The 24,814-nt window shown below is 36.4% G+C and overlaps 1 protein-coding gene and 1 long non-coding RNA gene across 5 annotated transcripts in view; one reads left to right on the top strand and one right to left on the bottom strand.

Annotated features, from left to right (window-relative positions):
* USP38 (ubiquitin specific peptidase 38) overlaps positions 1-5,670 on the top strand; it is a 29,493-nt gene extending 23,823 nt beyond the window's left edge. For all 4 annotated transcript variants that reach the window (XM_087437578.1, XM_087437580.1, XM_087437579.1 and 1 more), the window contains one exon: positions 4,837-5,670. In XM_087437578.1, coding sequence (XP_087293704.1) covers positions 4,837-4,998 — 162 coding nt within the window. In that variant the 3' untranslated portion in view covers positions 4,999-5,670. The remainder of the gene's footprint in view (positions 1-4,836) is intronic.
* A 17,993-nt stretch (positions 5,671-23,663) lies between these two features.
* LOC147915839 (uncharacterized) overlaps positions 23,664-24,814 on the bottom strand; it is a 30,607-nt gene continuing 29,456 nt past the window's right edge. The window contains exon 3 of the long non-coding RNA XR_015553744.1: positions 23,664-24,106. This is a non-coding gene — a long non-coding RNA (uncharacterized LOC147915839). The remainder of the gene's footprint in view (positions 24,107-24,814) is intronic.

Genomic DNA, 24,814 nt, shown 5'->3' with positions numbered 1-24,814 from the left:
AAATTAGAAACTCAGAATATTTGTTAGAACTTATTCACTACCAAAGAGTCTAACATCCAATCAGAAGGCTTATGATCAAGGTAATGGAATGTATTCAACCATGTCCTTCTTGCTAGATATCAAATAAGAACTAGATATTAATCATTATGATTCTTGAAGATTGCAGAGGTAGAGTGAGGGTAAGAAGGTTAGGTTGAAATAGAAATTTTCCATACTATAAAATATAGAAAATAAAGCCTAGTGCAGTCTTGACTTTTGGAAATATGCAGATTATTTGTATATCAGTGATTGGGTGAAATGTTTATCAAAGGAGAGACATGGGTTTTAAAAATATGAAAATCTACTGTAAACTAATCTCTGTGATTGGAATGCCGAAAGCTCTTATAACCATAACAACTACTTGTGTTGCAGCCTAGCTCTGAATGATTTTCTCTATCTTGCCACTTACCCCATTGCATCCTGATTTTACAATATCTGATTGTAATGAGTCATTCTTTTTATTATTGTTTTAAGGCCCTTATGTCACTATAAAGTAAAAGCATTATGTATTTTGTTAATTCAGTTTTTCAGTGTTATGCAGTTGTTCTAAATTCCATCTTAAGTCTCAGATTGGAGGTTAATGCAAAAAAGATATTGCAAACTTTTACATTAAAGTATTTATTTACTTGTATTAAGACAGGCTATTAAATCAAAGCTGAGTTATCAAAGTGCCTTTTCTTTTTAATTATTTAAAGTAACTTCAGAACAGCACGTGGCAACTCTTTTTTTTTAACTCTTTTTTTGGTGAGGAAGATCGGCCCTGAACTAACATCCGTTGCCAGTCCGTTGTCCCTGAGCTAACATCTGTGGCAGTCTTCCTCTATTTTGTATGTGTGATGCTGCCAATCATGGCTTGATGAGTGGTATGTAGGTCGGCACCCAGCATCTGAACCAGCAAACCCAGGGCCGCGAAAGCAGAGTGCACGAACTTAACCATTATGCCACTGGGCCAGCCCCTCGAAGTGCCTTTTAAAAGCAACTTACAATAATAAATACTCAACTCTTAATTAGAAACTTAAATATATTTAGACTTTGTATTATTTACTTTTAAATACAATAATGTAATTGATAAGGTTTGAATTGTGATTTTTCTCATACTATTCATTTTCACAACTCTCATACAAACCATTCTGGTATTTTAAGTTTGTGTTAAGAGACTGTGTTGTTTCTTCTGTTACTGATAAACACGTTCTCATAATTGCCAGGCAGTGGGAGTGTGCGATGTTGAGATTTTGTATACAGCAGTTTTCAGCTATAATTTTTTCATTTTGAGCACAGGGAGTGTGTATATATATATGTTTTTGTTCTTATTCTCATTTTTGTTTTTACATTCATTTTTTTAGGTATAGTTCAAAGTTTGTGCCCATTTAATAGTAAAAATGGTTAATAGTAGATTGCTAAGTCTAGAATACAACTGCAGCTTTAAAAAATAGTGTTATAACAGTCATAAAAATTTAATTGAATCTTAATAAAAGTAAGGATGTGGAGTTGAACATTTTGAGTTCCTTTACTCTTGAGCAGTACTGCAGATGAATTTACCATCTTATTACATATCAGGGTAGCTACTTTTTTAATACTTCACATTAGAAATTCACCTTGTATAATTTTTTTTTGGTGAGGAAGATCGGCCCTGAGCTAACATCTGCCAATCCTCTTTTTGCTGAGGAAGACTGGCCCTAGGCTAACATCCATGCCCATCCTCCTCTTTATATGGGACGCCGCCACGGCATGGCTTGCCAAGTGGTACGTCGGTGCGTGCCCAAGATCCGAACCGGCGAACCCCGGGCCACCACAGCGGAGCACGCGCACTTAACTGCTGGGGCCACTGGGCCAGCCCCCACACCTTGTAGAATTTTAACAAGCTTTTTTTAGGATTCCAGTTTTAAATTTTACTAAAGTCACCACTAGATTTACAAGTGTTAGAAACTCTTACTCTTTCTAGTGTTGGCAGGATTCATGGTTTTGAAAACCCTGGGCAAAAAATCCTGTACAACAAACCACTTTCTACTTTGTATCATAGCCTGACACACAGGAGAGCAAAGCAAATTGTGGACCTCAAAGTAAATTTTGGAAAGGGCTTTACTCTCCATATATTTCTTTCACCTCAGTCCAACTTCCATTATTTTAGTGTCTGTACTACAAAAATTATGCTTTTGGTTAGGATCCAGTGACAGAAAGATTGTGTGAGTTGCACTGCCACTGCACTGTGAAGATCATCTCCTGATTCCCTCCTTTCTTGTTAGGTTTCTTTTCCTTGTTTCTTTGGAGGAGGTGGTAGTTTTATTTCTTAATTTTTTTCTTTATTGTACATACAGAGTATACATTAAATCTGTACAGTTTAAAGAAAAAGGATGGATTAATTTAATGTTAACAGATTTACTTAAATGAGAGATCAAAATATACTGAAAGTTATTTGTCCCAAAGCAATAGAAACTCCTTTCTGTAACTAGACCTATAGTCCACTACTGAAATAAGAATTAATTTTAATACTTGACATAAAATTGGGATATAAATTACATATGCTATGAGACTCATAATTTTTGACATTATATACAGTGTTCTCATTCTATATTAAAAGAAATAAGGGCCGGCCCCGTGGCTTAGTGGTTAAGTGCGCGTGTTCCGCTGCTGGCGGCCCAGGTTCGGATACCGGGCGCGCACCGACGCACCACTTCTCCGGCCATGCTGAGGCCGCGTCCCACATACAGCAACTAGAAGGATGTGCAGCTATGACATACAGCTATATACTGGGGCTTTGGGGGAAAAAAATAAATAAATAAAATTAAAAGAAATAAAATGGAAAGAAATTTTCCCTACTTTTATCCATTGTTTAAGCTTATCTTCTGAAACAGAATATCATACATTTTTCTCTGTCAGCCATGATTTATATAAATAGATAAGAAAAAGAGGAAAATTACTTTCTTGGGAAGCTCTATGTCTTGAAATACAGGTTTCAGGTATCTCAGAAGCAGCAGAGTTATTCACTTAATTTTGTGTTTTGTGTGTCCTTCAAAATAGCTGCTTGGGGGAAATAACTTTTTAACAGAGTCCGGGCAAAATTTGCCATATCTTTCGAGAGCAGAACTTCTTGAGCTCTACCTTGCCTATTCATTCAGTTTTGTTTATTTCATTAGGTAACATGATCTATATCTGAAACCAGATACTATTTCTTAGGTACAGAGTTTTATTTTCATTGCTTGTTTAGATAGTTTAATAGATTATAGAGCTAGAGCAGAAGATTTTGTTTCTTATTTTTGTGTCTATTTCTGATGTATCTATGGCTTTTTTTTTCTATCTGTAAAATACTTGTAATTCTTACTTTAATTTTACAGATTGAAGAATAAATTAACATATCTCTTGAAAAATATTGTGTGGTTAGACCTTAGACAGGGGAGCCAGCAATTATAAACGTTGTAAATGACAGAGTAAATGAAAAAAAAAAAGTTTTTGAGAAATATCCTGCAAATTAAATTTTAAAAGCCTCTCTAAGCCCTGTCAGAGACTGGTTAATTAGGTCATTTTGTTACGAGGATTTCTTATGTAAGGTCACATTCAGCCATAAAAATACGTGATTCTTGATGGTTTGTGTATTGGGAATCACACAGAAGTCACTGTATGCTACTGAGAAACAAGGTGTCTATAATATGAGGGACAGGTGTCAGGATAAGTCTGGGTTTTTTTCTCCATAATAAAAAAATTGGGCATCTTATAAAAGGGGGAGAATAGTTAAATAAAAAAATTTAGCTAGAAATTATAATATTACCTTGCCAGATGGAACGAAGTAAATGGACTTGTAGTTGAAAATTGGAAATAGTACAGTTTCTGTTATTAATGTTAACTGTATTTGAAAGTTCTTCAGGATGATTACGCCTAACAAGTTAATGGTTATACTGTTACCAGTGGCTTTTAGACCTTGTTGACATCTACCTCATTTGAAGTTATAGACCCTTTCTCAGAAAAATGAGCACATGCCAGAATATTTTGCATATGCTTCCAAGGAGTTTGTGCCAGTTTTAGATTCCAGTTTTACACCTTGCCAAATGAATTTGCCATTTTTTATTCACATTTGCTCTTTTTGTGGCTAAGTACCTAATAGTGTTCTAATATGAGATTGTTAACATTTATTGAGCACCTAATATGTGTCTGGCACATGATGAATATGGTTCCTCATAAAAATTGTAAAAATCTGGTGGTGAAAAATTTTAATTAATACTATAAGGAGATAGGCTCCATTTTCCTTAGCAGTGTTTTTGAGATCTGTCTTACTTTTATTTACTGAGAAATATTCTAAGAAAAGGGTAGAAAAACTTCAGCCTTCTTTCGTTATTTATACCTTTTACTGTAATCACCCACTTCCAAAATAGCCCCACTTGATAGAGAATAGATAATCCATTGTCATAACTGTTGAATTCTACATTCTGTGTATTAGAAAAGAAATCTATTCCTATATGTGTTGATGAGTGTTGCAAGAATTATAGTATTGCTGTAGAGAAATTTTAGGACTGTAGGGCTTCACTTTCTTCTTCTGTAAATTAAGGTATTGAAACAGAACAGCCTTTAAGATGTGTCATTCTGTAGAGTTACACCAGGGTTTTGCTCTCTATCTTGTTTGTTCCATCTGTGTTTACATACTTACTTTAGTAAGATTTAGTAAGGATTAGTATAGTCAATAATATTTTACTGAGATTTGAAGGATGCTTATTAAGGATTAAGGCAGTTTTAAAATATTTATATAGGTGATATACCCATCCATTGTATTTAGGATTTTAATTTTATAAAAATTATTTTTAATTTTAGGAACAAGAGTTGAATGCTCGAGCCCGGGCCCTACAAGCTGCATCTGCCTCCTGTTCATTTCGGCCCAATGGATTTGACGACAATGATCCACCAGGAAGCTGTGGACCAACTGGGGGAGGGGGCGGAGGAGGATTTAATACAGTCAGCAGACTCGTATTTTGATCCTGAGAGAGTCCAAAATGCACTGGTCACAAAACATCCGATACTGTGACTGTTAAAATGTCAAACTATAACAAATATCATATCATATCTTTTATTTTTCTTTTCATTAGACCCTTATACTTTAAGAAAACACACTCAGTGCTTGATTTAATTTTCTTGACAATACATTTATTAACAAAATGCATCATGGGAAAAAAATCTACCTCTTAAAATTCCATTTGCTTTTATGGTTAGACATACTTGACCAAAAATTTTCAGAGGAAAATATGTACCTGGTCCCTAATTAAGCTTCATTAAATTTAGTAGAGGAGGACCGGCCCCGTGGCTTAGGGGTTAAGTGTGCGGGCTCCGCTACTGGTGGCCTGGGTTGGGATCCTGGGCGTGCACCGATGCACCGCTTCTCCAGCCACGCTGAGGCCGCGTCCCACATACAGCAACTAGAAGGATGTGCAGCTATGACATACAACTGTCTACTGGGGCTTTGGGGAGAAAAAGGAGGAGGATTGGCAATAGATGTTAGCTCAGAGCCGGTCTTCCTCAGCAAAAAAAAAAAAGAGGAGGATTAGCACGAATGTTAGCTCAGGGCTGATCTCCCTCACCAAAAAAAAAAAAAAAAATTTAGTAGAGGCATTTAAATGGTCCTATTAAGAAAAAATGTAATTCATTTAGCATCCTTTATAAAAAAGAATTGATGTTAGAGGTGAAGGAAATATTGTTTAAAAAAAAAAAATCCTTTATTTCCTGTGCAGTTATCCCATTATTAAATTCAAGTATTTGAAAATACTAGAGATGACACAGTCTCTAATGAAGGCAATAACATAAAATTTATCAAGCTATAGTACTTTTCAGGTTTGTTTAGAGCTGTCTTCAGCATCACTGTATCTGCATATCAAATACAAATGTTTTTAAAAAAGGATTATTTATACATATGTGCTGAATTGATTTTAAGAAAGGTGCATGATCCTATACAGGCAACATTTTTACCTAAAAATTGCTAAATTTGTAGTATTTCTAATTGTTTAAGGATTTTAAAATTATATTTCAGGGAGTATATCTTCTGTGTGTTTTGAAGGAGGTGAGTTCTGTATGTGCCTTGCAGTACTGTAATTCAAAAATAGGAATCTTTGGCTGCAGAAAAGTTTTTTTAAAATGAAATGTTAGGAAGTAATTTTTTGTGTTAACATTAAAATTATAACTTTTTGAAAGGTATTAGATTTTCCTGAAGTAAAATCTGATGGTTCTAAATCAATAAGTGTGATAGTTTGTTTTTAACTCTTAGAAGAATTCGGAAGAAATGAACCTAGTCAAGTAAAAAAACTTTTTTGATTTTGTTACTTAATCCTCGGCATATTAAACATTGATCACATATTTTTAGAGTTGTACATTTGGAGTTTTTTTCATTTGAGTCATATGTTTTGCACAGTTGTTTCTATTTCATAGTTTCAGATAAAACGTTGAAATGTCAGATCCTACGTTCCTGCATTTTCTTTTGCCAGAAAACTGGAAACAAGTCAGTTCTCCTGGGCTTGATTATACAAGATTCAAGAGTTATCCCAAATGTCCCCTTTCCTAAAGGTTTTGACTTATCCATGGTTGTACATTGTTCTGAAGATTGGTCTCATATTTATTTTGAAAACATTTTAAGGAAAGAATGTTCTTGGTTGATTTGGGGTTTATCTTTTTCCCAGGCTTTTAGTGTCAGCAGTTACAAACAGAACTCCTCACCTTCATTCCACTACCTCACTCCTAACCTGTTTCTAGTCACCAGGAAGATTAGAAAAACTGATTGGATTAGTTAAAAACTGCAAATTCCTTGCAGAATTGATCGAGATTTCTCTTCCCTATAAATGAATGAACCAGAAGGATTTTCATTACACTCTTTCCTGTGGGCTTTCTCTTGTTCTGCTAGCAAATTTCTAAGCTACGCTGTGTGTTCAGTTATCCACTGCTACATAGTGATTTATAATCAGATTATATCAGTCTTAGCATTTTATTGAAATTGGTAAAGTCATTTACTACTTGGTGGATTGATATTGGGCTCAGCTGCTTCTGGGAACTTCCATAAAGACAATTAGACCTACACACAGTTTTATCTATGAATATCAAGTCATTCAAGAATTTTATGTGTCAAGGTAATATGTATTGAATTTTCAAGATAAAAAGATGACATTCTAGTTATGTAATAATACTGAGACTATTTAGATAATAACTTCATACCAGTACCAAAGACTTGTAATTCAAGACTTCTTTTTAAGATTAAGATACAGTGCCATTGGGCCGGCCCCATGGCTTAGCGGTTAAGTGCACGCGCTCCGCTACTGGCGGCCGGGGTTCGGATCCTGGGCACGCACAGATGCACTGTTTCTCCGGCCATGCGAAGCCACGTCCCACATAGAGCAACTAGAAGGATGTGCAACTATGACATACACCTATCTACTGGGGCTTTGGGGGGAAAAAAAGGAGGAGGATTGGCAACAGATGTTAGCTCAGAGCCGGTCTTCCTCAGCAAAAAGAGGAGGATTAGCCTGGATGTTAGCTCAGGGCTGATCTTCCTCACAAAAAAAAAAAGATACAGTACCATTGATTATTTGCTGAATTTAAAGCATTCATATCTGTGGAAGACTTGGAACCAGAATAATCAGAAGCTTCATTCAAAAATCCATCCAACTGAACTTTTTTAAAAAGCTAATACTTAGGATTGCTCTGATCACTTTATTCTTCAGTCAGTAATTAGCATCCCTGTTACTAACTTGCAGCTTTATTTGTCATATTAGGTCTTTTTTTTTCTCCCCTATTCCTAGTCCTTGTACTTTTCTCTGCCTCTTGCAAATGTTGTAAGGTCTGAATCTGAAGGCTGGCTAGAGTACTATTGCTATTTCTCTTTAATTCAGCCCAAAGTAATCAGTTTAAATGAAGCTGCTCATTGTTGCTAAAAAGAGCACCTTAGGCCTCACTACTAACACAATGAAAAACTGGAAATCTGAGTCTGTTCCTTTCAAAGATCTTTATTGACACATTGAAAAAAAGTAGAATTTTTTTCCAGAGAGATATGCAAAGAACAAAATATATGTGATGTGGTCAGCCATGCAAGCCCTTATGTCTTTGCAACTCTAACTCATGACATTTACATGGTTCAAGTTGGAGAAAGGGAATCTAGCTCATTCTCCGTTCAAGTATCTTCCCACCACCTCTCTTCCAGATGAATAATCAGAGAAGCGGGGCAGCATTGGGCTAGAGATCCCTGACCTTTGCCTCCATACCTTAAGGTTCCAGAAGAATCCTTTGGATGTAGACATAAAGATTCCTCATAATGTCTAGAGATATTGGGGAACCTTGTGACAGGTCCAAAAGGTCTGTTATATTTTTAACTCACATTTGGATGAACAAAAGTAAGTCTTAAGCTCAAATCTATAATGTTCTTTCTCATTTAGTTCTGTTCTTTTTATAATGTCGTTTACGAAAATAGTTGTCTTTCGATATACTACCTCTTTAAAAGCTTGTTGCTACCCTCTGATAAGAGGGGGTTGAATACTTATTGTGTGCCTAGCACAGTTTAAGGAAAACGTAATTGACGTAGTCTGTCCAGTGCCCAGATCTTAATGGAAATCACCATTTTGATGTGTGTTTTGGTCTAGTTCTTAATTCTCAGTGTATCTTTTCCTAATATTGTTTATTTCACATAGTAAACTCTATACAAAGAGAGCTTTTTAAATGAACATTTCAGAGGAAATAGTATTGTACATTTATATATGGTATTTTTTCTCATAAGAATGCTTTACTTTGTGTATCATTTCATCCTCTGTTGTTTTCTTATGAGTTTAGATTTCTAAAACTAAATATTTCTGAAGTAGAGAAGGATAAGTTCACATTTTCTGAAAACTCATTAGGAAATGTTAACTGTTATTCATAACCCGGTAACATCATCTAGAGGAGTAAGGTTAAACCTTGGATAATGTGATCCTGTAACTAAGAGGTTAAAGTGCAACAGCAAGGAAATTTGAATTGAAATTTATCCCAATGAAGCTTAAAAAATAAGTCAAATATAAGCGTGCCATATATATATATGTATACATGTATTCTTAAGCATTTAACTGTCATATATCATCATGGTGTTAGCCTTATTTTGTTTTACTAAGTTAATTTTCTTATAGAGTCCTTTTTGGAAGTGAATGAACCTCAAAATGAATGAAGAATTTTAAAAAACAAAGATTCAAAGTAAACAGTGCTTTAAAAAAATCTAGCTTATAAAGAAATAAAAAGAAATTTTGCTATAGAAATAACTTTTAAAGAAATGAAATAAAGATTTTTATAAAATCAACAATCTGGGTTTTACAAGATCAAAGGGATTTGTTGTATAAAACCTTTAGCCCCAATGTTACATAACTAGTGTGGATTTAACATTAAAAATAGAATCTAAGAAGTCAGCCAACTGTGTTGCCAGCTCTCATAAGAGTCAGTTATGGCCTGCACTTGTTTTTCTTTTAAATAGATCTCATGTTTTTCTGTTTTGCTTTGTGTGCTACACACACACACATCTTGATTTTGGAGGGATGAAAAGGTTAGCCTTCCCTGGCTAGTTAAGTGGTTTTCAACCTTGCATTTGTATTAGAATCACTTGGAGAGCTTTTTAAAAATAATACCATGTCCAACCCCTGACCCCTGACCCCTACCCAAGACCAATTAAATTACATGGGAACTAAGCATCAATATTTTTTTAAGTTCTGCATGTGATTTTAATATGCAGCCTGGGTTGAGAACTTCTGGGCTAGAAAAGGTTTCTTTTCCTCGGGCTTTTATCCAAGGAGACTAACATGTTGAGTGTCTACCATGTGCTGGACACTGGTAGATATTGATATGTCTTTTATCTTATACCCGCCCTATAACTGGGTTCATACCTTTGCCTTCCCTTATGCCTTTATGGATAAAGAAAATAAAGATGGTTGAGGAACATGGTTCTTAGCAAACTCACTTGCTACACCTGTTTAACCTGCTTGCTTTACTAGCCTTATCTCTTCCATTCTTTCCTTTCTGTCCTCCCTCAGTCGTATTGGATCTTGTATGGTTCTTATTTAGACAACATCATGTACTTGCCACCTCTAGGCTTTTGCACATGCAAGTCTCACTGTATTATACCATTCTCCTCACTCCCCTTTTTCCTCCCTGCTTTCAATTGACTAATTCTGCTCACTGTTCAGTATGTTCAAGTCTTCTCATACTAACCTCCCAAACTGATTAGTCTCACCTTTTATCTTGGGTTGTGTCTTGTGCTTCTACTCTGGCTTAGTACTGGAGCTAAATTAGCCCTAGAGTAAAGGCTGATCCTTACACCCAACAAGGATTAAAAGCAGACCTTCAAAGGATCAGACTCATCTGTAAGTAATTTAACCACTTGTGGAACAAAGTCCAAAACTCTTTAAAGGAATACAATAAACCCAGCATTTAAGAAAGGAAAATTCACAATATCCAGCATCTAACCAAAATTTATCAGGCATTCAAAGGAGGAAACCCAGGAGAAAAACCAATCAATAGAATTAGATTCAGAAATTATGGAAAGGAAGGAATTGACAAACTAGGAGCTTAAAATAATGTGAAGAAAAACATGAATAAAGAAATGCAAAATCCAAGAAGCTCAACAATCCCCTAGCAGAATAAACAAAACCACACCAAGGCACATCATAATCAAATTAGTTTAAAACAGTGATAAGGAGAAACTCTTAAAAGTAACTAGAGAAAAAAAAATACATATTGAACAGAGGTCAGCAAAATATACGAAGCCCTGAAGTCAAATCTATCCTGCTCCTGTTTTTTCATAAAGTTTTATTGGAATGCTGCCACACCTATTTGTTTACCTATTGGTTATGGCTGTTTTCATACTACAATGGCAGAGTTCAGTCATTGTTACAGAGACTGTATGGCTGCAAAGCCAAAAATATTTACTAGAATACTCTACAGAAAAAGCTTGTGGTCCCTGATATAGAGAAACAGAAGAAAGACAGTAGTCTTCTTCTTAGAAAATATGCAAGCTAGAAGGCAAGGGAATGACATCTAAAAAGTTCAGAAAGAAAAAACTTGTCAACCTAGTGAATATTCACTATATTATACCAGTGAAAATGTCATTCAAAATAAAAGTGAGATAGATATTTTTAGACAAAAGCTGAGAGAATTTTTTTCTTGAATATTTCACTTCATGATATGTTAAAGAAAATTTTTCAGACTGAAGGAAAATGACAACAGATGGAAACTTGGATCTACACAAAGAAATGAAGAGTGCTGGAAATGGACTTGGCACCATTGACTAAATTTACAGACTATCCAGGAAAGGAGGGACAGCTTTGGAAAGCTCAAGACTCACACTGTGCCCATGAGCAGCAATTTGGACCTCCTGCTGCGTCCACCATGCATCCAGTACACCATACAGACAAGAGACTCCCTTCCAGGAAAAGAAGTATAAACATGGATTAAAGCAGAGTTTGGCAAACTACAGCCTATGAGCTAGCCACCTGTTTATCTATGTAGAAAATACAGATTAACATAAGTGTTTAGCTTACATATAAACATTTCGAATTAATAACTGAGTTCAGCGAGTTCCACAAATATAAAGCTAACATACAAAATTCAAGTGTATATCTATATACCTGGAACAAGTATTAGAATATAAAACTTAATAATGAAACAATAATACTAAAAAATCTGTCTTTTGGAAACCTAACAATTGATGCACAAGAGCTCCACATAGAATGCTACAAAACATTATTTACAAAATTAAAGAAGACCCAAATAAATCACGGCTTAGAAAGCTCAATATATAAATATCTAATTTTCTTCAAACTAACCTATAGAATCAACGCATTCCCAATCTTGGAATTCTTATTTGTATTAATTGAGAAGTTGATTCTAAAATGGAAATGGAGGGGCCGGCCCGGTGGCACAAGTGGTTAAGTGTGCGTGCTCCACTGCGGCAGCCCGGGGTTCACCAGTTCGGATCCTGGGCGCGCCCCAACGCACTGCTCGGCAAGCCATGCTGTGGCAGCGTCCCATATAAAGTAGAGGAAGATGGGCACGGATGTTAGCCCGGGGCCAGTCTTCCCCAGCAGAAAAAGAGGAGGATTGGCAGATGTTAGCACAGGGCTGGTCTCCTCACAAAAAAAGAATAAAATAAAATGGAAATGGAAAAATTCTAAAAATAGCCAAGACTCTTGGAAATGAAGAACAAAGTAGGATGACTTTCTTTACAGGTTAACAAGGCTTGTTATAAAGCTAAAATAAATAAGACAGAGTGGGCTTATTATCCTGTTTAGAAGGAAGAATCCAGAAATAGACTTGATGCACACATAATTTGTGACAAAAGTAAGATGACCATCCATGCTGGGTTGCATGAGACTGAGGCTGTTCTCAGAACACAGAACTTTCAGAGCTAAAACCAGGAAAGTTCCCGGAAAATTGAGATGAGTTGGTCACCCTAGACAAGTTGGCACTTCAGAGCACTGAGGAAAGGATGCTCTTTTCAATAAATTATAGTGGGGCAATTGGATAATCACGTAAAATAAAGGAAACATTGTCCTTACCTCACATTATATACAGAAATATATTTCAAGTGAATTGTAAATCTAAACTGAAAGGCAAAATAACACTTCTAAAAGATTACTTCATAGAATATCTTCAAAACCTAGGAATATGGAAAGATTTCTTAGATAGGACCCAAAAAGACTTTGTCATGAAGGAAAACAATGATAAAATGGATGACACAAAATGAAAAACTTCTGTTCATCAAAGACACCATTCGGAATGAAAAAGAAAGCCATGGAGTAGAAGATACTTGCAACTTATAAGTGAATATATAAAGAACTGCTACAAGTCAATTACAAAAAAAGATAATCCATAGAAAAATGAGGAAAAGAGAAGCAGGCACTTCAAAAGACAATAAATTTCTAATAAACGTACAAAAAGTTGTTGATCATTAATCATCAAGAAATGTAAATAAAACCACACCACTAAATGCTCATAAAATGAGTAAACTTAAAAAGATTGACAATATCAAATATTGATGAGGATGTAGAATGTAAACTCTCACACACTACTTAACAGGAGTGTGGATTGATAAAACTACTTTGGAAAACTGGCAGTACCTTCTAAAACTGGACAGAGGCATACTTTACCACCCAGTAACTCACTGCTAGGAATAGATGCTGCAGAAATGTGTGCACAAAACACATTTAAAAATGTTCAAAGTAGTATTATTCACAGTAGCCTAAAACTTGAAATAACAAAGTGTCTATAAAAAGTAGAATAGATAAATTGTGGTATATTCATATATTAAATTCCTATATAGCAGTGAAAATGAATGAACTCCAGATACACATCACAAGATGGATGAACTCCACAAGCATAATATTGAGGAAAACAAACCAGACACAAAGGAATGCATACTCTTATGATTCCATTTATATAAAAAGGGCAGTGTGTGAATGTAAGAAATAAGGATGTTACCTTTGGAGAAAAGGAAGGGAGACGTGATCAGAAAGGATCATGACTGGGAGACTTCTGCAGTGTGATTAATGTTCTATTTTTTACCTGGTTGTTCATTTACCAGTTATGTTCACTTTATGGTAACATATCGAACTGTATACTTATAATTTTGTACTTTTTTGTATGTCTTTTATACTTCAAAAAAAAAGTTTAAAAATTTAATTATAAGTGGCAGTTCTTTTGAGACTGGCCTGGCAAAGTGTTAAGACTAGAGGCCAGAAAGCAATTAAGATACTGCAAAAGCCTCAATGATGGATGATGGGCTTAAACTAAGAGAGTTGCCGAAAATTGTTGAGGATGAAAATGAATTGTTTACATATATCTAAATTGAGTGTCTGTTTTCAATTTTTTTTTTCCTGTGAGGAAGATTAGCCCTGAGCTAACATCTGATGCCAATCCTCCTCTTTTCTTTTCCTTTTGCTGAGGAAGATTGGCCCTGTGCTAACATTCATGCCCATCTTCCTCTACTTTATATGGGACGCCGCCACAGCATGGCTTGACAAGCGGTGCGTTGGTGCGCGCCCGGGATCCGAACCTGCAAACCCTGGGCCACCACAGCGGAGCGCGTGCACTTAATCACTACGCCACAGGGCTGGCCCCATCTGTTTTTAATTTTTAAATTAAAAGGTCAATTCCTCAAGTGAACTAGCCACCTTTTAAGTGGTCAATGGCCCCATGTAGCTCATGGATATCATAATGGACAGCACAACTCTAAATAGTGATGATGAACCATAGTGGTGGTAAAATATATTTTGTAATATAACGCCTCTTTCTCATACTGGGTACCCATTACCTGGGTACCTTTTTAAAAAATTAAATACTTATCTATTCTCTAATTATGAAATAAACGAAAATGCTTAAGGAAAAAATTCTGGGTATCCATCTTCCTGGAAATTTCAGGCTCAGTCCTATTTAGAGGATATATCATATATGACTTCTGAAAGAGGAACTTACAACAATACTAATGACTTCCCCATTACTAAGGCAACAGAGCAATAGACTTATTTTAATGCTGCTCCTGTTGACCACTTATTAACCAGTCTGTCCATGGCTATAAGAAAGGAAATAACTCATAATGTTTGCTTGCCCTATTAGAACATCTTGTCTTCTTTTTAAGTTTATTTTTATTCCTTGGGCTTGGGGTTATACACTGTCCTCCCCTTCCTAGAACTGACCCTAGTTTCTTTAAACAGACAATAACAGAGGTGGGTATTTTTCAGGATGTCTGCCTTGCGGTATGTGACATTAATATCAAAATCACAACATTCCAGTAGAGAGCACTGCTGCCATTCAATTTCTCCAGAATGATCTACACTTGGCTAAGCCCAAGGCTATGTTTATAAATGTTATTCATGCTGTATTTTTGACAGCTTACATTTCCAGAGAACTTCATCATTTTCAGGTGTGAAGGACAGGCTTGACCTTAATTTGGTTCTGTCTGAGCAGTTTGTCCTCAAACATGGTCCAGAGTTAATGAGGAAAATATTGAAATCCATGTTCAAAACATGGAAAAGTAAATTGCTTTTGTAATTGATGGTACACCTCTGTAAGTTTCTGCAGAATAATTTCTTGCCTTGGATAATTTCCACCCTCTTGGCTTTCAGTAACAGCAGAAGAAATTGCATAATCAAATTAGCCAATGGTCAGAGACAAGTTTATTACTTTCCTCGCCCATGGCTAAGAAGAACACAAAACTAGAAGTAAAATAATAATAATGATAATAATACAAAACTTATTTTTGTAAGTGCGCTCCCCTAAATCCTGACAAATAGTAATAGAGAAAACATTCCAAGCTAAACTAAGAATCTTGCTTTGGGAAGTATTGCCCAGGATATTCTATTGTGTCTTCAGCAAGGACACTGGTTGCCAATATAAACAGGTCAGCAATTGTCTGGAACAGTTAATGAATATTCCACTATCCTTTGTTGGAACATCATGATTAGACACTTATAAGTATATAAAGTATCTAAAGTGCTAAGTGTATGTTAAATACTAGAGACAAAATAATAGATTGGCTGCCATCTGGCAAAGAAGTTATCTTTCCAGATCTACTATTGACTCAGAATTAAGCGCCTTAAACAATACATATCTCCATTTTCTAGGCAACCCAGTGTTAGTTAACACCACCTAGTACACTGGAGGCTTGGTTTTGAGAAAGAACAATGAAAGAGTAATAGTAATTTTTATTAAGAGGATCTTTATTAAAAACATGCATGATCACATCCGGCAAGACTTCAGTGATAACCCCAAAGGCTCACATTAGTCAATGACTTACTCTCTCCATAGAAACTTTTTTTTTTTAATTTTTGTTTATTGCAGTAAGATTGGTTTATAACATTGTATAAATTTCAGGTGTACATCATTATACTTCTATTTCTGCATAGATTACATCATGTTCACCACCAAAATACTAATTACAACCCATCACCACACACATGTGCCGAATTATCCCTTTCGCCCCCCTCCCTCCCCCCTTCCCCTCTGGTAACCACCAATCCAATCTCTGTCTCTATGTGTTAACAGAGCAGCTAACAAGGAGCCACATGACTAACTTGAGTATACTTGAGCATTGCTCTAACCTTCATTTCCTGCCCCCCTCCCAGTCATCTTTAAGAGAGATTTTAATTAAAAAATAAAGTGCCCCAAAAGTAGGGAACAGAAAAATGGAAAAATTAAGGATCTGAATCATCTACCAATAATCAGGCACATAAAAGAGTGAGCTGGTTTTCTCCATCACTAGGAAAATCTGCAACAAGTAGAGGAGTTGTTTTTATGGTTGTCAGATAACTTTAAACACTAATCATTAATGTACTGAGCTATTTGTAAACATTCTCTTGTGATACACCATTTCTTTCTTTCTTTTTTTTTTTTTTTTTTGGTAAGGAAGATCAGCTCTGAGCTAACATCCATAACAATCCTCCTCCTTTTGCTGAGGAAGACTGGCCCTGGGCTAACATCCGTGCCTATCCTCCTCTACTTTACATGGGACGCCACCACAGCATGGCCTGACAAGCAGTGCATCCGTGCGCGCCTGGGATCCGAACCCAGGCCGCCAGCAGCAGAGCGCACGCACTAAACCATTACTCCACAGGGCCAGCCCCGATACACCATTTCCAAGTGGGGAGTATGTTTTTAATTTTCATACTTTAAATAAATTGACTAATATGATATTTTTGCCATTACAGTTTCCAAAAAAGGATATTTAATACAATCTTCATTAAAGTGTCGTGTACGTGAGGAAGTCTACTGTTAATTCTGTCTATTTGGGAATATGGCTGTCTGCAATTAGATTGAATTCCCTCTGAAGGAATGCCTTCTTCACCTTTGCATCCCAATGTCTACCATAGACCTGACATTTAGTAGGTACTTAATAGGTACATATGGAAGTGGACTGAACACAAGGTTGTGTTAGGCAGGATCGTTTTCCTGGAGGTCAGAACTATAAAAGTCTTAAGTTGATAAACATAATTGGTCAAGAAGTGTCTGGATAGTACGTCAAGAAAAAAACATGGATTAGGATAATTGGATGGAAGTATGTGTGCCCAACCAAGAACCCTGGTCATAACTGGGCCAAGAATTGACATTTCACTGGCAAAGAAGTTATCTTCCCAGATCTACTATTGACTCAGAATTAAGTGCCTTAAACAATATATATGTCCATTTTCTAGGCAACCCGGTGTCAGTTAACACCACCTAGTACACTGGAGGCTTGGTTTTGAGGAAGAACAATGAAAGAGTATTAGTAATTTTGATTAAATGGATCTTTATTTAAAAAAAGGAGACAAATGAGGGAAGATGAACAAATTAGATTTACTTTCTAGAAATTTGGAATTAGGACTTCTGGATAATAGTAATTCTATACTAAAGTAATGTATACTCATAATATTATATTAGAATTTATAAGACTATAACATTTGGAAATGTCAGAATAAGATAATGTGTGAAAATTTCATTTTGGAGAGAGTAGGCACTAGACTTTTGATTGAATGAGGAAAAATATTTGGCTCAATTATTCCTTAATCTATTTAATTATAGGCAGAGTCAAAAACCATAGGGAAAGATTATTTTGTTTAGCAATTTTAGTGATCTTTAAACTCCTGTGGATTCTGTTTGGCATTTATTTAGTTCTTGGACTCTTTGACCTTTAGAATGATGCATTTTTGTATCCTCTGTTTCATTAGTTAGCTGTTCAGCCCATGATTTTTCCAAGTAGATTCATCTACTTTCTTTAGTAAGTATGACCTGGGCTTTATCACAGAAGGAGACAACATGAAGTAGGCAGGGCCTAAAGCCAGCTTTAGATGTGACCTATCATTGAGGATGGAATGACCAGGGTTTCTTAGGAAATAGTTGAACTGCCCAGAAGAAAGAGAAAGGGAGTGGGGAGAGGAAAAGGAAATAAAGAGGGAAAAAAAGGGCCACAGATAGGGGTGGCAGGCTTGAGAACTGCTGCTGGATTTTTACGATTTTACTTCATACCTTAAAGTACAGTTTTGTGTAAAATATTATTTAACAATTTTAATATATATATCTTTTGATAATTGATCAAGTTACATACATAGTTGTGGATTGATATAATTATCTTATATTATGCACGTGGTATGAAGGGGCTTGCAAAGGGAGTGATGCCCTCCCGCATTGTCTCTCTCCTTCCCGTTCCCCAATCTCTGCCTCCTTCCTGTCCCATCTTGCAATGCACTGTCACTTAAGTCAAGATACCTTGTATTAAAAATCCCCATGGTTTTAGTCTTCATAAAAACTCACAATTCTGAAAGTAGGGAGACAAGAGGCAAAAGCAGGATTGTCTAGTTTTATTAATGTTTTTAAATGTCAATTTTAGGACACTGCTAAAAGCCAAAGCAAGATGTTCTCTGAAATCCGTCAGTGGATTCATACACATACTAGTTTAAATTTTTATTTACGCAGTGCTGTGACTATTCATCTGGAAAATATGAAATTGCTTGAGTTGTCAAAATCAGAAATAATTTTTCAAAACCAAAGAAACAAATAAATGTGAAGAAAGGTTTTTCAGAATTGTTTTTCTATGCTGGCTGTAAAAATGACAGTCCAGAAGTAAAAAGGAGACCTAAAAAATCACAGATTGGGGAAAGTTAAATATTATTCAATAATTATATATAATTTACTTCCATTTGTGATACATAATTATATTTTCTGCACATGTATTTAGAATATCTCTGGAGGAATATGCAAACAGTTAGTATTAATGCTTCCAGGGAGAGAACCAGGAGGCTACAAGGGAGATTTGTTTTATACGGTATATTTTTTTGTACTTTTTGAATTTTATATCAAGTGTATGGAATTCTATTTTTCAACTTATTCTAAAGAAATCACCATTTACCTAACTAAACCATAAGCCTAAATAAATTCTGATCATTGGTAGAAAATGTTTTTAAACAATAGTGCCTCTCTATTCTATGACTTTTTGGTTAGACTTTTTTAAAATGTCTGTTTAGGAGATCTTAAGTCTGTTTACTATAGAGATGATTCTATTCTATTAGCCTTATGCTACGGGAAGAAATAATGAGGTAGTTACTGTAATAGCCTAGGTGTGAATTGGCAAAAGGATGGAATCAGGCTGAATTGGAATTGGAAGCAGCAGGAAAAAAAAAAGAGACAAATGAGGGAAAAAAAGTTTTGGAGCCAGTTTTAAAATCAGCTGGCCCCATGAACCCTCTGAATTCTGATGTCCTCAAAGGCTTTATCATTCTCTTGTGGCCTGAAAGAGGACATTGTCTCTAGGGGTTTGAATCTCATGGGAGAGAACACAGATACCCAAGTCTAACTAAAAGACCTCAGTTGTGCGAAGAAGACCTTACCAATAGAATTTGCTAATGTACAATTCAATGAGAATTTTATTTTTCCGCTGCCCTGTTTATAACTTATTTTTTAGACTGGAAGATTTCAAAGATATAAAAAGATAAGATGTGTAATGAGCCTCCATGTACCTATCACCCACTTTCCCTCCCCTGGGATTATTTTGAAGCAATCCCAGCATCATTTTGTCTTTAAACATTTCCATTTGTATCACTAAATCCTAAGAATTTTTTTAAAATAAAACTTAACCATAATAAAATGTTTATACCTAAAAATTAATAATAGTTTCTTAACATCATGAAATTTCCAGTCAGTATCCAGATTTCCCCAACTGTCTTAGAATGTTTTGTCTTAGAATGTTTTAGTTTGAATCAGAATCCAAATATGGTCCATACATTGCAACTGCTTTAGATACGCCTCCTCAGACTTTTTAAGTCTACAGGTTTTTCTCTCTATCTCTCCCTCTTTTACTTTCCTTGCAAATTGTGTTATTGTCATCGTTGAATAAACCAGTTTCTTTGTTCTGTAGTTTCCCATAGAGAATATCTCTCTAGGGATTACAATCAAATTACTGTTTGAGGGCCGGCCCCCTGGCTTGGCGGTTAAGTGTGTGCGCTCTGATGCTGGCGGCCCGGGTTCGGATCCCGGGCGCACACTGACACACTGCTTCTCCGGCCACGCTGAGGCCGCGTCCCACATACAGCAACTAGAAGAATGTGCAACTATGACATACAACTATCTACTGGGGCTTTGGGGGAAAAATAAATAAATAAATAAAATTATAAAAAAAAACAATAAAAAATTACTGCTTGAAAGGCACTTAGAATAATTACTTACTGTATGGTTATGCCTCTAACTTGATATAGAGTTAGATTCATTTGTCTTTTTTCTTAATTTTGATTTTTAGGAATTGTTTTTTAATTTAATTTTTATTCTATAATTATGTAAAACATATGCATAATTCCAAAATCAAAACTACAAAACAAAGTATATCCAAAGAAGATCAACTTTAATCCCTCTCACAATTGTACTTCCTCCTCCATTAGTAACCATTTTGTGTCATTTTGTAGTTTATCTTCCTGTCGTTTTTTTTAAAGCATGTGTATAGGGGCCGCCTGGTGGTGTGATGGTTAGGCTCGTGCCTTCTGCTTCAGTGGCCTGGGGTTCGCCCATTCGGATCCTGGGCATGGACCTGCGTACGCACCACTCATGAGGCCATGCTGAGGCGGCGTCCCACATACAGCAACTAGAAGGATGTACAACTATGACATACAACTATCTACTGGGGCTCTGGGGAGAAAAAAGGAAGAAGATTGGCAACAGATGTTAGCTCAGGGCCAATCTTACTCAAAAAAAAAAAAAACTTTCCATTTTTTATAGATGCCTAGTATTCTATTGAAAGTACGTATCATAATTTATTTAACTAGGCCTCTATTCATTAACATTTAGGTTATTTTCAATATTCTACTCTTACAAACAATGATGTTACCTTGAACAGGCATCATTTTGCCTGTCGAAAGTATATCTGCCAGGGCCAGCCAGGTGGCATAGTGGTTAAGTTCAGCACGCTCCGCTTCGGTGGCCCAGGGCTCACAGGTTCAAGTCCTGGGTGCAGACCAAGGCACCATTGATCACGCCATGCTGTGGAGGCATCCCACGTACAAAATGGAGGAAGATGGGCATGGATGTTAGCTCAGAGCCAATCTTCCTCAGTAAATAGGAGAAGATTGGCAACAAATGTTAGCTTAGGGCTAATCTTCCTCACCAAAAAATAAAAGAAAGAATATCTGCCATCTAAATTCCTAAAAATGGAACTGCTAGCTCACAGGGATACGCATTTATAATTGTAATAGGTACTGTTAAACTGCCCACAGTGAAAGCTGGACATTTGCCTCCCCAAGCAATGGATGGCAAGGCCTGTTTCCCTCAGCCTTGCCAACACCATATGGTATCTAACTTTTGAATTTTATCCAGTGTGATAGCTTGAAAAATGGTATCTTGGTATAGTTTCCATTTTCATTTCTCTTATTGTGAGTGAGATGAAGCATCTCTTCACGTGTTTGGGGTTTTACATATTATGGAATTTTTCATTCATATCCTTTGCCCATTTTTCTATTGGGTTCTTTATAAACTGGCCAGAATTCTATATTAGGAACATAGTCCTTTGCCTGTGATTTGAGTTGTGAATACTTTTTCCCAATTTAATCTTTTCATCCATATTTTTATTTTACTCATGATGTTTTTGTCATGCAGAAGTTGTTCTTTTTTTAATGCAGCAAACCATAACAATATTTTTTTTATGGCTTGAGGAGTTTGTGTCTCAATTAAAAAAACCTGGTGAAGAAAAAATTTAATTGTGCATTGAAAATGTTTAGTAAAACTCGAGGAAAAGAAATATTTAAAAGACTGAGAAACACTGGCAGATTATGGAGAGTTCAGAAAGCCTCACCTTCAAAGTGTTGCCATAATAAAGGTTTAGTTGGAAGCGCCACACCTATTCTTGTGCCAGATTTGGGCAGGGATAGAAACTGTCAAGAAATTGAAGACTAGGCCCTTTTTTAATTGATGTGTAACATACATATCATAAATTGAATAAAGTGCACTAGTCTTAAGTATACAGCTCAGTAAATTCTCACACATTTCCCACGTAACTACCACCCGGATCAAGATAGTGTGAATGCAAGGTTCTTGAGCACCTGGCAAATGGAGGAAGACAGCATGTTTAGTTCTGAGGGTTAGAGAAATTTGTCCTTCATGTAATAGTGTGAGAGGAGTATGGGGAAGGAAGATTGATAAACAAGGGTCAAACAAGTATTGTTGGGAGGAGCCCACCTCAATCTGTTCAAAGGACCTGAGGGTCCTCCCTGAATTCTCATTCTTGTTGGAATTTATTCACAAGGAAGAAAATAAAACAAGGCTATTGAGCATCCAAAACAAACAGGACAGGGTGGCTAAGGTATCACCTCAGGCCTGTGTCTTAGGAAACAAAATAAAGACAATTCTATGGAAGTACATTGAGGTGTAGCTTCTACATTAGAAATGATGTGAGTTGAAGATATATATTCAGGAGAATTGACTTATGGTAATGAGCTGGCATTTATTGCTTTCTTCTTACTTTAATCTTTTCATCATCTCCTCCTCTCAGTAGGCCCAACCTAAATCTCCAGGGTGGTGGAGGAGAGGCAAAATAAGAACAAAAACAGACCAAAGTGAAGGTAAGGCACAGACCAAACACTCATTCACCTCCTACCTCCTATTGCCATTCTTCCCAAGTTCTTTTTATATTATTATGAGTTATTCAGGCGTAAAGAGTACAAAAGGGTAGAAAATGAAAAGTGAAATTCTTCTCCCATCCACCCCACACCCTGTACAGGTTCCACTCCCCAGAGGCACTGTAAAGGGGAAAACTGTTAATGTTTCCTTCCACGTGGAGATGCGTCAATCCTGGCCACTTTCCATGCCACCATGGAATTCACTTTAAAAAGGGCGTAACCTGAGTGGTACATTTGAGAAGGATAAACCGTGTGTGCCTAGCTTAGCTCCTTTCTTTCTTTCGCTGGGAGCTGGAGCCCCAGGGGCAGGCATTCTCTGCTGCTTTTCCAGGTGTGGGCTGTTCCCACAATGGGGGAAGGGCTGCCCCAGTCCAGCACTTTCATAACTGCATGGATCAAGTTCCTCTTCCTAGAATGCGTTAAACAAGCCTTTTAGCTCTCACAGCAAGCCATGTGCTCCAGCTTATCCTTTATTAATAATAAAGTAACATTTGCATCTCCCATCAACCTTACTCCTCGTCTATTCCCCAATTTGTTCAGAAACTGGATGGGAAAGAAGAGCTCCATTGAATGGTGCTCCAACACCACCCACTTATCAACTGTTTGGGATTTTACTTCAAAACAGTACACCTACATTTCAATTTCTTGATGTGTCAGCTGTTGATCTTTGTAAATAATGAGGGATCTAGCTCACTAACTAGTTCCTTTTCCTCCAATAACCTTTTAACATTTTTTATTTTTAGCTCTACTACGGTAATCTTTGTAACTTTAAAGAACTGCATCTTCCATCTCTTAATCCATCTACCTGAGATAGTATTTCTCAACTCTCCAATTTCTAAAATGAGGAATTAGCTCCTTACATTATGCTCCAACTCTCCTCCTACACCATCTTCCAGCTTATCAGCTCTGCTTTTTAATTTTTTACAATATTAAAGTTTATAATATTTTTATTTCATGTAGATATACATAAATGCAATTATTATAATTAAATGTTGTAAACTGCCTAAAGGCTGAATTATGAAAACTGAAAAAAATTATAAATATTTAAAATATGACCAAAGAAATGCTATTCTGAGCAGAGCAAACGGTGTGGTTGGGCCCACAAAGACAGAAACATAATCCTATACCAATAAACCTGTTCTGCTTGAAGGAATCTTTTCCAATGTCAGGGTCAAATGAATATTCTTTTCTTACATTCCGTCAGTCACTCAATATCATACCACATTTTTTGTTTGCTTCATATTTAGACAATGAGTTCTATACAGATAATAGTTTTCCCCCATTGTATTAGTCTGGCTTGGGGTTCCATAAAATACTACAGACTGGGTGGCTTAAACAACAGACATTTATTTTCTTACAGTTCTGGATACTGGAAATCCAAGATCAAGGTGTCAGCAGGATTGGTTTCTGGTGAGTCCTCTCTACCTGGCTTGTAGATGGCCGCCTTCTCATTGTGTCTTCACGTGGTCTTTCCTCTGTACATGGGTGGAGAGAAAAAGATCTCTGGTGAGATCTTCCTCTTCTTATAAGGACACCAGTCCTACAGGATTAGGATCCCACCTTATGATCTCATTTAACCTTAATTACCTCCCTAAAGGCCCTATTTTCCAAATACAATCACATCGAGGGTTAGAGTTTCAACACATGAATTTTGGAAAGACACAATTCAGTCCATAACACTCATGTTTGTTTAAAATCTACACATTTAATAAATACTAGAATAGGTATTCCCCTATGTCCATAAATAGAGAACGTATCATTTACCAAGCCAGCCCTGGTGGTCTAGTGGTTAAGATTTGGCACTCTCACTACCGCAGCCTGGGTTCATTTCTGGGTCAGGGAACCACACCATCCATCTGTTGGTTGTCGGCTCCATGTTGCTGTGATGCTAAAAGCTATGCCAACCCTATTTCAAATACCAGCAGGGTTGCTCATGGTAGACAGGTTTCAGCAGAGCTTCCAGACTAAGACACACTAGGAAGAAGGACCTGGCCACATATTTCTGAAAAAATTGGCCATGAAAACCGTATGAATAGTAGCAGAGTATTGTCTGATATAGCTTCAGGAGGTGAAAGGATGGTGCAAAAAGACCAGGCAGGGCTCCACTTGCTGGACAGAGGGTTGCTAGGAGTTGGAATCAACTCACCAGCACTAACAACAACAAATCATTTACCAAGTATCTA

The sequence above is a fragment of the Ceratotherium simum genome, chromosome 12 (genome assembly GCF_057802395.1).
Source record: "Ceratotherium simum simum isolate JZ-2026a chromosome 12, ASM5780239v1, whole genome shotgun sequence".
NCBI classification, from domain to species: Eukaryota; Metazoa; Chordata; class Mammalia; order Perissodactyla; family Rhinocerotidae; genus Ceratotherium; species Ceratotherium simum.
Note: the sequence above shows the minus strand (reverse complement) of the source record. Positions and strands in the feature narration are given on the sequence as shown.